At 43.2% G+C, this 15,920-nt stretch overlaps 1 protein-coding gene across 3 annotated transcripts in view; it reads right to left on the bottom strand.

Moving 5' to 3' along the window:
* Positions 1-15,920, bottom strand: part of MACROD2 (mono-ADP ribosylhydrolase 2) — a 1,284,297-nt gene that overhangs the window by 1,224,619 nt on the left and 43,758 nt on the right. For all 3 annotated transcript variants that reach the window (XM_054021788.1, XM_054021790.1, XM_054021789.1), the window contains exon 3: positions 8,008-8,115. In XM_054021788.1, coding sequence (XP_053877763.1) covers positions 8,008-8,115 — 108 coding nt within the window. The remainder of the gene's footprint in view (positions 1-8,007; positions 8,116-15,920) is intronic.

Below are 15,920 nucleotides of genomic sequence, written 5' to 3'. Positions count from 1 at the left end.
GGCCCATTTCAGACAGTTTGGTGCCAGTTATGGGTTATATCAAGGGTGGGCAAACTACGACCCGTCAGGGCTTTGGATCCAGCCCACGGAAGCAGCCAGCACCATGTCCTTGTGGCCCCTGGGGGGCAGGAGGGAGCAGAAGGCTCAGCGCACTGCCCTTGCCTGCAGGAACCGCCCCCCGCAGCTCCCATTGGCCGGGAACAAGGAACTGCAGCCCTCTGCCGTCACCCTCCCCCTCGGGTCACAGGGACGTGGTGCTGGATGCTGCCAGGAGAAGAGTGGCATGACATGGCACAGGGCCAGGGCAGGCAGGCAGGCTGTGCACCGTTGCCACCCAGAACCACTCAAGGTAAGCGGCGCTGCGCTGGAGCCTGCACCCCAAGTCCCTCCTGCACTCCAACCCTGTGCCCTGAGCCCACTCTCGCACCCCTCCCGGCACCCCAAGCCCCTGCCCTGAGCCCCCTTGTACGCCCCACATCCCTCCTGCCCCCCAGCCCCTTGCCCTGAGCCCCTTCCTGCACACCGCACCCCCTCCCATACCCCAACCCCCTGCCCCAGCCCTACATTCATGGCCCTGCATGCAATTTCCCCACCCAGATGTGGCCCTTGGGCCAAAAGGTTTGCCCATCCCTGGGTTGGCAACACTGTAACCAATTAAATGCCTGGTATAGCAGAGTATGGAGATAGGGAACAGTGGCTCTCCCTTGTGTTACAGTTTAATAAAAGTTGGGGCCTGCCGCTTAATTCCAGGCATGTGTCTGTCCTCATTTTGCCGCTGTGTCCACAAAGGGAAGCCTCTGCTCAATCGCCAGTGTTGACTAAAATTCCTACCTGGCTCTTTTGATTGCACAAAAGCACATGAAACAATTCTACAACACAATGTGAAGAAACATTAATTTAACGTTAAGCAATGAAAGTTATTTTCACTGAATAACTTCAACTTTGAAGTGATCTAATTTATTTGCCAGAAATTCAAGAAGGAAACATGACTGCAAAATGCTATTCTTGGGTTTGGTAGTTCACTGTGCAAGATTTACTGCCATTTACATTAGTTTAAGAATAAACTAGCCTAGATGTTCTACTCATCACTCTGCTCTCTGAACACGTAAGGAAAATACAATATGGAAACTCAACAGTACAGGTAAATGACAGCACAACATTCTCATTCCTGTTTTCAGTAGTGTTTTTTAGGGCTGGCACTTCATGAACATCAGTACAACTTGTTGTTGAGTTTTGCCTTGAGTAACTCATATGTTGGACAGTATTCAAATGGTTAATTTGATTTTGTAGCCTCATCAACTTTTGTAAATCCTTTAATGAACAATGGAACATATAAAAGTAGATATACACAAGAGAACTCAAATAGAGATACTGAGAGTGAGAACAGATTTCCTTGTTTACTAAGGTTAAACTGAGTATCTGTTTATATTGTCAAGTATCAGGGGGTAGCCGTGTTTGTTGTTTTTGTAGATACAGACTAAGAGTCTGGTGGCACCTTAAAGACTAACAGATTTATTTGGGCATAAGCTTTCGTGAGTAAAAACCTCACTGCATCCGAAGAAGTGAGGTTTTTACTCACGAAAGCTTATGCCCAAATAAATCTGTTAGTCTTTAAGGTGCCACCAGACTCTTTGTTGTTTCTGTTTATATTGAAGTTTTTTGCAGCCAAAAGCATGTTAGAACACTTTTGAACACTCGTAACATCTTTTGTGATTACATTTACATTAAAAAACAAAAGTCCATGTACAGTAGAACCTCGGAGTTATAAACACTTCGGGAATGGAGGTTATTCATAACTCTGAACAAAATGTTATGGTTATTCTTTCAATGTTTGCTGCAAACTTTTGATTTACCACAGGTTTGAAACTTTACTATGCAGAAGAAAAATGCTGCTTTTAACCACCTTCATTTAAATGAAACAAGCATAGAAATAGTTTCCTTACCTTGTCAAATTTTTTTTTCCCCCCTAGTAGTTCACACTTAACACCCATACTGTACTGTATTTGCCTTTTTTTCTTTTTGGTCTCTGCTGATGCCTGATTGCATACTTCTGGTTCCAAATGAGGTGTGTGGTTTACCTGTCAGTTCATAACCCCGGTGTTCATAACTCTGAGGTTCTACTATATGTGATTAAAAACCTTTAATCTGTAAACTAGAAAAAGTGATAAAACCTACAGTTCCCCCATGTCCATGCACAAAGAAATTTTGACTTAATCACTTAAAACTTAGAACTTTTGTGTAAATGAATATAAAAAACATTTTTTTCCCTGAACTTCATTGGGAAAGTGATCTGGGGAAAAAAAAACTCAGATTTTTCTGAACACATTCTTAAAAGCACATGCTGTGATTGGATGCTAAATCACCACCCTTTGAATACAGTCACTTTGCCACTGCTTGTAATTCCACCAATGGATCAGAAAGGGCTGCACTGAGTTCACAGAGGAAATGGCTGGAAATGCTTCTCTGTGTTGTGGCTCTATTTTAAAACGCTCCTATTTTCAGATGAGGGGGCAGAAAGGAAGGAGACGCAGGCAGGGACTCTTACATACATGGAGTGAGGAAGGGATCAAGTTTACATTCTGTAGGGTTACCATATTTCAACAAGCAAAAAAGAGGACGGGAGGAGCCCCGCCCTAGCCCCGCCCCTGCCCCTCCCACTTCCCGCCCCCCCAGAACCCCCAACCCTCCCCCCGTTCCTTGTCCCCTGACTGCCCCCTCCTGGGACCCCTGCCCCTAACTGCCCCCCGGGACTCCACTCCCTATCTAAGCCTCCTTGCCTCTTGTCCCCTGACTGCCCCAACCCTTATCCACACCCCCACCCCCAGACAGACCCCTGGGACTCCCACGCCCCATCCAACCACTCCCCACCCCCTGACAGCCCCCCCCAGAACTCCCAACCCATCTAAACCCCTCTGCTCCCTGTCCCCTGACTGCTCCGATCCCTCTCCACACTCCTGCCCCCTGACAGCCCCCCCAGAACTCCCAACCCATCTAAACCCCTCTGCTCCCTGTCCCCTGACTGCTCCGATCCCTCTCCCCACTCCTGCCCCCTGACAGCTCCCCCCCAGAACTCCCAGCCCCCTACCCCCCGCTCCTTGTCCCCTGACTGCCCCCTCCTGGGACCCCTGCTCCTAACTGCCCTCCAGAACCCCACCCCCTACCTAAGACTCCCTGTTCCTTGTCCCCTAACTGCCCCCTCCTAAGACCCCCCCAACTGCCCCCCAGGACCCTACCCCCTACCTGTACCCTGACTGCCCAAAACTTTCTCCACTCCCCTCCAAAAGCCCCCCCCCCGTTTCTTGACTGCCCCCTCCAGAACCTCCCTGTCCCTTCTCCTGCCCCCCCTTACCCTGCTGCTCAGAACAGGGTGTTGGGCTCTGTGCCAGCCGGACACATGGCTGAGCTCCCCAGCACAACACAAAACCCGGTCCCTGGCCCTGCACAGGGCTGCGGGACCGGGCTGCAGGAGGAGGAGCTGCTGGCTGGCTCAGAATGCAGGGAGGGGGGGTGGGAGGAGGAAGCTGCTCCGGAGTCCAGCCCGGGACTTTCCTGCAGCCCTCCCAGCCGCTCGCTCTGCCGGGGGAGGAGGAAATCCCGGACATTGTGAGTGCTTTACAAATTCCCCCCGGACGCTATTTTTAGCACACAAAAGGAGGACATGTCCGGGTAAATCCGGACGAATGGTAACCCTACATTCTGCTCACAGAGATAAAAGGCTTGATCTTGAAAGATGCTGAGCATTTTGCCCCCAATCCAGCAAACAGCACATGCTTCACTTCACAGGGACTACTGGTGCTTAAAGTAAAACATGTGCTTAATGCTTTGAAGGATCAAGGGTCAAGGTGCTCAGCCCACTGCAAAACTGGAGGCCACATAGACTAGATGGTGGGGTGAGACAAGCTGACAGCCCTTACTGGCTGCATACATTCTCCAGCAACTCTACAAAGCTACAGGCAATTGGCCATATGGCCAGTATCAGTCAGAGCTACTTCAACAATTGAGTGATATTTAAAAATTTTCTCCAATTAGTCTTAAGGAGAGTTCTCAACAAAAAGCAAGCGAGTGACACTACTAAAGGGGTTCCTATTGCTTCACCAAGCTGTTTCCACATTCCCTGTCACCAAATATATTAGGTTTTATTTCCAAGCAGTGGCAGCAGAGTGGAAACTCTGTGGCAGCTTAATTGAAATAAAAAAAAAATTAAGGTTTTCAATAAAATAAATGTGAAAAAAAACAAAACAAATAAATTGTATTAATTCAGTTTATTTTATGCTCTCCTTTCAGTTCCAGTTTTGAATTTGCAAAATATTTTGCAAAAAAAAATTTGCTATTGAGAAATGTGTAAAGAAGACTTGATACGTGGGGAGAAGAGGAAGAAAATTTGGAACTGTGGGACATCACCTGGATATCGTTGCTTGTTATAATCAGCAGTGAAGTTTTAAAACTTATTAGGTTTCAGAGCTAAAACCATTAAGATTAAACAGAACAGTATACAGCTTCCAAACATTTTCAGACTGCCTACAGTCTCAGGACAGCAAAGCTGCACCTTCTTATAGATTCATAGTATCTATGGCCTGAAGGGACAGTTAGATCATTTACTCTGACCTCCTCTATATCATAGACCATTAAATTTCATCCATCCAGTTATTCTGAACCCTATAACCCTAAAGTACAGCTTGTGTTTGGATAACACAGCTTCCAGAAAGGCATCAGTCTTCATCTGAAGGCATCAAGAAAGACAATCCTTGGTAGTTTGTTCCAATGGTTAATTACCCCACTGTTAAAAATCTGTGCCTTATTTTTAATTTGTATTGGTCTGGCTTCAGCTTCCAGCAATAGCTTCTTGTTATGCTTTTCTCCACTAGATTAAAGAGCCCTTCAGAGGTGGTCTTACTTCTCCATGATCATGAAGGAACTTATATACTAATTAAGTCACCTCAATCTTCTTTTTGATAAACTCAACAGATAGAGAGCTCTTTGTCTCTCACTCTAAGGCATTTTCTCCAGGCCTCAAATTATTTAAATGTGAATAAGTAGAAAAGAGAAGCTTTTTACTGCAATCATAAGGGTTAGAAACTTTTTTTTTTTTTTTAAACTGACAAAGTTTAGAATTTACTGCAAAATCACTTTCCAAAAATCTATGGCCAGAGAATATACAAAGCCCTGGTAATTGCTAGTGAAGTATTATCCAGGGAGAAAGATTTTCACATCTCCTTTTCATTACTATGACAGTTTTCTTATATTTTTATTGGCAATGGTTGAGTGTAATACTTTATCTTTCAGATTGTAATCATGTTGCAGTTTCTCAGATTAGAAATAATCATAAGTTTTGGGAAGGAAAATGATAGGAGTAGACTGGGTCTTTAGAAGACCTTTCTGGAAAACAAAAACAAACAAACAAACAAACAAACAAAAACACAAAATCAAAAACAAAAAAGATTCACAAAACAAAATCAAAATTGCCAATTCATTTTCATTCTGCAGGTTTCAAAAGGAAGTCATTTTTCTTTTATTCAAAATAATTTTGGTTTAAAGTTTCTCTCATTTCTTCTGTTCCCCCTCCTGTTTCTTTCATCCACACCAGTCAACCAGTCTCATTTCCCCTCTCCTCTATAACAAAAAGGGGGCATGGAAGGCAAGGAAGAGGGGGAAAGGTGTGGGAGGAGGAAAACCGATCAGCCAAAAAATAAAGAAAAACCTAAATACTTATTCAATTTAATTGAAAAACAGAAAATTTAAAAGTTGCAAAAAAAATTTTTCCCCAAAAATAAAGGCCTTTATGAAAAACAGTCAAAATTTCAGCCAGCTGCAGTCTTGTCTCCAAGCAAGAGAGATACAAATTTATAAGAACAAAAAACACCATATATGGCAGCTTCCTTTTCAAGCACTACTCAGTTGTTCTGAGTGTTTCAGTAAAGACCAAGTAAGATACAAACAGAAAGCCATAGTATATCATCTTGTGCCTGTGTGAAGGAAGTAGGTTAATACTTGGAAAACAGCTTCCCTCCAGGTTACCTACTTCTAAATATAACAGAGACAGAGCAAGATAATGAACAGAAGGTTTTGTTGCATTAAGATAAACTTACAGGTCCTAAATAACAAGGGGCCATTAATGTTGCTTTAACCACGGGCAGTGAGTAATGGAGGCTTGGGGAGCCTACGCCTCTGCCAGCCTCATGCTGCTGGGGGAGGAACGGGGCAGTGACACAGGCCCATGGGGCCTGTGTCCAAGGGCATTGGCCAATTTGGGACTCCTGGAAACATCTCCCCCTGCCATGGCCCTGTGGCTGGAGGAGCTCTGGCTTCCTGCTGCGGCCCTGGCAGGGGCACAGAGCTTTTCCCATCTCGGGGCCGTGGGGGCAGAAAGAAGCGAGTGGGGGCGGAATGGGGCAGAGGAGGGGCTCTGCTGCAGTCCTGAGCTCTCAGTCCTGTCCCCTTACCGCGCCCCACAACCCTGACTGAGCTCTCAGCACCTACTCCTGTCCACCCTGGCTGGGGCCATGCGGGGGGGCTGAGAGCAGCGGGCTAGCCTCCCCAAGGGGAAGCTTCACCCGCCACCCATGGCTTCAATAGTAAAATACAAGATTTAAAAAAAAAAATTGTGTATTTACAGCTCAACTAACAATTGCAAAGTTTAGTGCAACATGGTTTCAAGGATTTTTTTTCCCCCCATAGAGTCAAATTCTAATGAAATTCTGCTAGTTTAGGAATTAACCTGACAATTAAACAGATTGTTTAGCAATTGTTCCACCTTGCATTTAGCTGCGATACTTGGAGTAACACTACAGATTGGGATCTGGAAAGAAATAAACCAGAAATGATTCTTCCCCTCCCCTCACGATTTTATAAACTCTATGTAAGCAACAGCATTGAGAAACAGCAGCATGTTTTCCACAGACACTATCTATTTAAAATAGTCTACTAAAATTTAACACTTTGCCATTCAGTATAATTCACACTTTGTCATAACTATTTGCCTAAGTATTTTATAGTTATTCAGTACCTTGAATACATACATTCTTCTTTCATTTAGCTCCTTCCATATCAGTGGTTTCAAATCTTTACGATACTCCAACCAGCTCCCACAAAATTTTTTGTGAGGTTAAATTTTAAAAAAGACTTAATGCTAACAAACAAACAAAACAAACCCCTAATTTTATTTCTTTATACAATACGAAAACTTTTGTTGGGCTCTGTGTATCCTTGCAATATTTAAATAGACAATACCACAAGAACAACTTCCAAGTAACTCGGCACTCTTAAATTACATCTGTTACACCCAATAACAAAGATACTCCTCTGTGAAAAATAGTTCCACAACTCTCTCCAAATGCCTAAACAAATTGTTGGCACAGTACAAAGGCCACCAAAGGTCAAGACATTCTGGCTATTTCCTACCATGGAGGGGAATGAATGCCTAAATAATGGGGCCTTCTTTCATGGAGAATGTGTTGCCAGCAGCTCCCTCTCTCAAAACAGCTCCAGAGTCTCTGTTGAATGCAACCTGGCAGTACAGTATAGGGAAATAGACCGTCTCTCAAGCAAGCCATTCAGGACTTTACATGTTAACACCAAAACTTTAAGACATACATAAAAGCCAGTAAGAAATTAATGCAGTTCCCAAGATTCTCATCTCTCAGTGAAATACTTTTAAAATAAATCACCTGCTGCATTCTTCAGCCTCAGGTACATCATATTACAGTAGTCTAATCTCGAACATCTAATTTTAGTGTTTTGCCACAAAGTGCAAATTCTCCAAATTAAGAAAAAAATAGAGATGAGTGATCTTATATCGTACACCCAATATACAGTTTGTGCTTTTACAAAAGTCTTAACAATAATGGCACAGAATGAAATTATCTGCTGTACACAGATTGCAAACTTTACGAGCAGCAGTTTCTACGTGTTATGGTTTCCACAGAATGTAGTCATGTTATACATCTTTTTTTCCCCAGAACTGTAAATACTGCAAGTTTCTAAATATAACCACATTAAAAGATTACTTACCTGCATTAACTATAGCATCAATCTCAAGCAATGTAATGTCACCTCTGTAGAGAGAAACCTTCTCACTCAGACTTTTCTTCACCTGCAAAGCTTCCTTAGTTTTTTCATCTGCAAACCAAAAAAAAAGGGGAAGTTATGAATGATCAGAATATGAACAATTGTAATATCTTGCATTAGAAGTTTAAAACATGGAGACAAGATTCAATAAAGGATTCCTATTACACTACCATTGTCAGCTTAACATAATATCTAATTATTATCTGTGTGCCCACCCCCCGGCAGCTGGAGCCACTCTTGTGTGTTCCCATTCTGCAGCCTTGGCAGGGGCTGGAGCCGGAACTGTTCCCCCCACCCTGGGGCGATGGGGCTGGGACTGTCAGCCCCCTCTCCACCCTTATGGGGATCCAGGTGTCATTCCTCCCCCTCCCGCCCTCTCTCTCCTCATTATTTTCAGTAAAAGTCACTGAAAAGTCAATTTTTGTTTATTACCCCGGACCTGTCGGTGACTTTTACTAAAAATAACTGACAAAATCTTAACCTTAACTATGTGGTTATTCTTGAGAAAATTAGTAGTTATGACAATTTTCAGTTTTACCCCTAGAGGGCACTGATAGCCCAAAAAGGGACACAAGCACTTGAAAACTACTGTACCAGTTACACTAATTTATGTTTTGGAAGTTTTTGCTTAAAAACAAAGCCCCTTAAACACCAATAAATTATTGATCAATTTGTAAGCACCTAAAGGATAATAGGGTTAAACAGAATAGCCAGAAGGAATTTGTCAAAAACAAATCAAGCCAAACCAACCTAATTTCCTTCTTTGACAGGGCTACTGACCTAGTGGATTGGGGTGAGGGGCAGTGGGAGCAGTAGAGGAAATATTTTAATTTTAATAAGGCTTTACAGTCCCAAAAAGGAAAGGTGATGAGATTACTGAGAGGTGGATGCATAATTGGTTGAAAAACCATACTCAAAGATAGGTTTCAGAGTAGCAGCCGTGTTAGTCTGTATCCGCAAAAAGAACAGGAGTACTTGTGGCACCTTAGAGACTAAAATTTATTAGAGCAGAAGCTTTCGTGGACTACAGCCCACTTCTTCAGTCCACGAAAGCTTATGCTCTAATAAATTTGTTAGTCTCTAAGGTGCCACAAGTACTCCTGTTCTTTTTACTTAAAGATAGTTATCTATGGTTCGCTGTCAAACTGGGAGGGTGTTTCTAGCAGGGTCCCTCAGGGGGTTCTCCTGGATCCCATACTAATCAATATTTTCATTAATGACTTAGATAATGGAGTGGAGAATATGCTTATGAAATCTGCAAATGACAGCAAGCTGTGAGGAGTTGAAAGCACTTAGAGAACAGGATTAGAATTCAAAATGACCTTAACAATTGGAGAATTAGTCTGCAATCCAAAAAAATGGAATTCAATAGAGACAAATGCAAAGTACTACACTTAGGTAGGAAAAAAATAATCAAATGCACAACTACAAAATTGGTAATAACTGGCTAGGTGGTAGTGCTGCTAAAAATAGTCTTGGGGTTACAGTGGGATCACAAAATGGATTAGGAGTCAACCATGTAGACGAGAAAAAGGCTAATGTCATTCTGAGGTGTATTAACAGGAGTGTCATAAGACAGACATTGGAGGTAATTGTCTCACTCTACTCAGCACTGGTGAAGCCTCCACTGGAGTATTGGGTTCAATTCTGGATGCCACATTTTTTTTTTTTTAGGAAAAATTTGGACATATTGGAGAGGACAGCATCAAAAACAATGCAAGGTTTAGAGAACCTGACCCATGAGGAAAAGTTAAAAATACAGGGGATATTTAATCTTCTCACACACACACACACACACACACAAAGGACTAAGCAGGGACCTAAGAACCGTTTTCAAATATGTTAAGGGCTGTTGTAAAGAGGATGGTGATCAACTGTTCCGGTCCATCAAAAGTAGGACAAGTAGTAAAATGGGCTTAATTTGTGACAAGGGAGATTTAGGTTAGCTATTAGGGAAAAAACTTTGTAACTATAAGGGAAGTCAAGTTTTGGAACAGGCTTCCAAGGGAAGTTGTGAAATCCCCATCACTGGAGGTTTTTAATAAAAGGTTGGACAAAAAACTGTCAGAGATGGTCGAGGTAGGACCAAGTAAACCTAAACACAGGGTCTGGACTTGATCTCTGGAAGTCCTTTCCAGCTCTACATTTTTATGATTCCATATTTGAACACTTAGAGAAAAAACTCTGTATGTAAACATTTTTAGAATGTTTTTTCATGTACGTCTATTTGGTAACAGCCATGGCACAAAAAGCAACAGATCACACACACACACACACACACACAGGGGAAGGAGGTGGGAGAATGAGGGGAATCTTAATTGCAGCATTAGTTACTGAAGCTACTCGAGCAGCTACATGAACCTTTAGGTAAGAAGCAAACAAAGATAAAAAGAAACCCTAAGAAAAACCTAAACAAGTCCATCATATAAAAAAAAAAAAAAAAAAAAAAAAAAACCTTAAATGAATGATTTGCAAGGGTCATACAATTAGCCCAGACACCTATAACCCCATCATTACATCAGGGCATAACCAGTGTGGGGCAAGTGGACCAGCCGCCCAGGGCACAAAACAGTGGGGGGGGGGGGGGACACATGGAGTCACAGGCCCCCACCCCCAGATTTCTGCCTTCCATTTAGCAGAGGTTTTCAAACCATGGCGATGTACCTCACAGTTTGAAAGCTGTTGCCTCTTGCCAGGAACCAACAGATCAGAAGCTGGTGGGAGCCACATGGCGTGCTCAGGTCCCTAGCTTTCTGCACTATGGGAGCTGGGGTGTTGGCTGGCTGCCTGGCAGCGCTCCTTGCCCTGTTTCCCCAAGCTGGACCACCTCTGCATGGCTGGGCGCTCCCCAGACAGGGCGGGTAGCACAGATCCAAGCCGTGCCCCAGTGCACTCTTGCCAGCCGGCACTGGGCTCTTTCAGGAAGAGGCAACACCTCCTGGAGCCAGCCCCTATCTGTAGGGCCCAAGGTGCTTGAGCTGTTGATGGGCAACGATCGTGAATAACCCTAAAACTGCAGATGGCAACCAGATACAGTCCAAATGGTCTAAATCACTGAGGGCAAGAGACTACACACCCATTAGGTTTTACACACTTATGGTTTAAACATTTTTTGTAAACTTAAAGTAGAAGGGGGGAACTCATTGTGCCTTCTGATTATATAGGTTGCCAGCTCATCTCAGTTTTAGAGTATAAAAGGCAGCTGCCAGATCAGTCAGTAATTTATCAGTACATACATTATGTTTGGTTTACTAGTTAAAACATGACTTATGTTCATTCCTGTACTGTGGGAGTCTGCGTCATAATTACAGTACTAAAATGACATTTTCAGAGTAATTTTTCTAGCTTATTATAGTAGTCACTCCTCTCTGGGCTGGGACTCAAGTCCACATCAAGTCACAAGTGAAACTGAACTGTCAAACTGACAATTTAATGACAAGGCATTTTCAAACCTTAATGAAATGAAATCCTTCATTACAAAAAGAAAAGCTAAAAGGGAAGATTTAGTGGGAGTAATGAGAGAAATGTGTAAGATTCTGGCACATTTGGCACACTTTCCTTTCAACCTATTTACCAATCCTTATAGTACTTAGTTTTGCTTTGATTTGTGCTTGAAGAGTTGATATATTTCTTCTACTGTGCAGGTAGCCGAAAAAATCTCATTAACTCTGCTTTAGAGCATGAGCTTCAGTCTGAAGACAAAGCAACTCTTTGCTTATTTGAGCTTTGGGAGAACCACCATCTAGAGCCATAAACATTTGTAAGAACAAAGATCAGAATTTGTTGACATCAATGCAAAACTCTGGCAAGCACTTAGGGGATGGATGGTGCTGGTATTTGTTCAAGAGCCATACATCCAGCCATTATCTAAATCCATTTTTCAACGCACATAGCTATCTCCCTTCCCAACGTTCATCCCAAAGTCCCTAGATCACAATCTCCACTTTTGATCAATGACTGTTGGATTCTCCCGTCACTTCAGTGGATGAGCATTCAGCTAGCATGGATGCGAGTTCTGGGTTTGTTTCCATGGATTCTCACGTGGGAAGCAAATCCGATCCTGGATCTGCAAACGTGACTGCATATCTTTCAAGTGTAGTCATTGTTGGGAAAAAGGTTTGAGGCACTGGCCTTAAGATATGCTCTCTTCTCCTGCAGAGACTTCACATACCGCTCCTTAAAAGTGGGCATGGCCTCATGGCACAGACCTCTCCATCTGCAACAAGCTTCCGGGTTCTAAGGTCTATCTTGACTTCTTTGAGGTTGGCCTTCAAGGTGTCTAAAGATGTGTCGACCTTAAAATGCATTCGTGTGCTCAGCTGGCTGTACAGCACGGCTTTCAGTACACACGTCCAACACAGTAAAATTGAGCGCGGATGAGCATGCTCTCGATGCCAGAGATTTGCCACCTCCCATGGACTTCAGTGTTGGGGATCCTGTCCTGCCACTTGATGTTGCACATGGATCTTCGGCAGCGAAGTTGGAAGCTCTCCAGCTGCTTGATGTGATGTTGGTAGAGCATCCCTGTCTCACAGCCATAGAGGAGTGAGGCGAGTACAACAGCAGAATAGATTTTTATTTTAATTCTGTGGCAGACTCCACACTTCCTCCAGAGCCTGTGGGGGAGCCTGCCAAATGCCAAACTGGCCTCTGCCAGGTACTGAATGATCTCATCATACAACCTGGCATTGCTGGAAAGTATGCTACCCAGGCAGCAGAATTTCCTGACTGAGGTGAGGGTGTGTTGTCAATTGTGTTGATGGGATCATGGTGCTCGTGATGCTGGTGGCCTGGTGACTGGCAATGGAGCAGCACTGCCCCACTAGGTTTACTTGTTCTCCTGAGGATAACTGCTTCTGACTCTTTAAAGGAAAGCAGCTGGGATAGAATTCGACGCCCATTAGCTAACACAGATGGTTGCTTTATGATTCAGCATTGTGAGGAATTGTATTAAGTGACAGTTTGAGGCAGTAGGGGCTGGGTTGAGATCTACGAGATGATTCAGAAAAGCTCTTCAACTCATCTAAAGCAGCGACATGCTCCTTTGAAGTCTTCCCTTTAAAGATAGAGTCTAAAATAATTCTGGAGAGTTACAAAACAGCTGATTATTTTCCACTGATGTTTTCAAACTTAAGGAATGCCACTAGCTGATATCCTGTGCGAGCCCAACCCCCTAGAGGTGGGCAACACCTACTTTGCCAGTAGGTTATACAACTATTTGCTGGACAACAGAATGCTGAGGGATCAGCATTCCTATATTATATCCTTGGCTTGGTGAAGACAGTGTTGTCTAGTGGGAACAGCAAGTGACGGCATTAGGACTCTTGCATGCTATTGGTTTCTTAATGTTTTCAATATACAAAATGATCATTCATGTTTGGTTCTCAAAGTGCTTTATGAAAGTGTGTGTGTGTGTGTGTGTGCAGTATAGCATATTGAGAAAACAACTAAAGTATCTAACAAGCTATTTTGAGCATGTCCCAAAGGCAAAATTTTTGCGAAGTCTATACTTCTTCCAAACCTGAACCGGGAGGTGCCAGTTGATTGGAAGCTAGTGGGAATCACCCAGCCTACTCGGGCCCCTGGCTCTCCATGCTGTGGGAGCAAAGGTGCTGCCTGGCTGCAGGGCAGCCCTCCCTGCCCTGCTCCCCAAGCTGGGTTGCCTCTTCACACTCCATGGTATGCCCAGTCACACTATTGCCTCTCCCCTGAAGGAGTCCGGTGCCAGCTGTGATGTCCCATGGAGTTGGCCCCTGCCATGAGATGCTCCCCAAGGCTCTTGCAGCTCTGCTGCTGGCAATTGGGTTCTGCTGGGCATCGTGTGCTGGCGCCAGTCTCCTTCAAGGGAGAGAAGAGCCTATCGGGGCACAGCTCCGAGCTCCCCGCCCTGCCTGGAGACCCAACTATGCAGAGAAGGCTTGGCTCAGGGCAGGGAGGGCTTCCAGCCAGTAAGCCAGCACCCCAGCTCCCACAGCAGAGCGCCAGAAGCCTGAGGGGGCTGGGCAGCTCCCTCCAGCTTCTGATCCACTGGCTCCTAACAGTAGACGATGGTTTTCAAACCGTGAGGCGTGTCCCCATAGTTTGAAAACCTCTGTGCTAAATGGAAGGAAGCAATCTGGGCGGGGTACGTGACCCCATGTATCCCCCACAAACACACGTTGCCTCTATGGGGCACATATATGCTTACTTGCCCCGGGTGCTAAAATGCCTAGGTATGGCTCTGTCAGTCATAAGCAACCAAAAAAAATGAGACAACCTATAGGTGTCACTACTGCTCCACCTTTTACACTAAACTATATTAAGTAGTAATGCATTTAAGACAACTAAAATATTACATAAATGTAATGCTACATAGTGTTCACTCACACTGGTAGTGCACAGATCTGATTGTATCAATGCCACTTCCAGGAAAAGAGATACCGCAAAGTATGTCAATATGACATTTTTGCATAAATTTAAGCCACCAACACAGATTTAATTCATCTGTACATTTGTCATCAACTAACTTGTTTTCAATTGCGGGTTTTGTTCCTAGGGCTATTATCACATTGTCATCCGGACACTGTTCAAGGTCTTACTCAAACCCAAGAAAATCCATACAGAGGTATCAATAGGTTGAATATCAGACTGATGATAATCTGAAATATTTAACTATTTTCCTATTATAAAGACAAATTTTGTGCTTTCTTTTGCAAAGTAAGTTGTAACCAGTACCCACTGGAGTTGGTTGCTGATAACAGTCATATAACAAGGATATTAATTTAGGTGATTGATCTGTAGCAAGTGACAGGGACCAGTAAATAAAATTTAGGGTCACACCCATATTACCAACAGGTTTTTTAAAAAATTGACTTATTCTTTGGCTTCACTGCAAACTTCTAAATAACATTGTGAGTTCTGGCTCAAGATACTGTACACTAGCAGGAAACTCGCTAAAGATAATTAATTTGATGCACATGGGAATCTTAAAACAAAATACTTGACTGGAAATTAATACAGTAGGTCCACAGAACTTAATGTCTAGCCCCTTCACTGTTAAAAAAACTGAATGAAGAGAACCAGCAATGAAAAAAAAAAAAATACAGCAATTCACTTCTGTCGTCACTAGCTTCTGAACTGAAGGAAAAAGAAGTCCTGCACGGTTCTATACGGCTATTAGCAGTAAGAAACATACCTAATTTTGAATTTCCTAGTGAGCCAAATAAAGAATGACTTGAAGTTACACGGGGCAAGTTTGTGTCAGTGGCAGGAGCTTTGTCAGTCATTTAATGCTCTGCTTATCAACCCCTGAAAGGCTGTTTTAAGTGTCTCACTATTCCCTACAGTTCAACTATCCTACATGCTGCAGGAGCCTATCACTGGATCACAATTTATAAATTATGAAACTGACATTAATAGCATCCTAGAAGGAAAATGAAATTACACTTCATCATTTGTCTAGCACACAGAGCTATTCACAAGAAAATAATCATCCCACCAATGGCTTTTAATTTTTTTTTTCCTGGCTATGCTTCACAAAACATAACGAACTGGTGCTTGAAATAGGTAACAGCAGGACATATTAATTAATCTTTTCTATTTTTATTTGAGTGCCAGGTACTTTAGCAGTGAACTAGCCTGTTACCACTTGGCTGAACACCGTTGTCTCAATGAACAGCCTTTTTTTGGTAAGTTAACAGGAAAACTCAACCACAACACGTTGGTCTTACAAGCTGATCTCTTTTTCTGGACTTAAGAGTTATGTAAGAAAAAAAGCATTTTAAAGGAAATAGTTATTCATATTTAAACCTTAAAGAATTTTATTTTATCTGCAGGAATAGTAATGCCTTAGTTCAGTTTTCAACAAATTCACCTGT

Source organism: Malaclemys terrapin, chromosome 3 (genome assembly GCF_027887155.1).
Source record: "Malaclemys terrapin pileata isolate rMalTer1 chromosome 3, rMalTer1.hap1, whole genome shotgun sequence".
Taxonomy (NCBI): domain Eukaryota; kingdom Metazoa; phylum Chordata; order Testudines; family Emydidae; genus Malaclemys; species Malaclemys terrapin.
The sequence above is the reverse complement of the archived record's forward strand: the minus strand, read 5'-3'. Positions and strand labels throughout refer to the sequence as shown.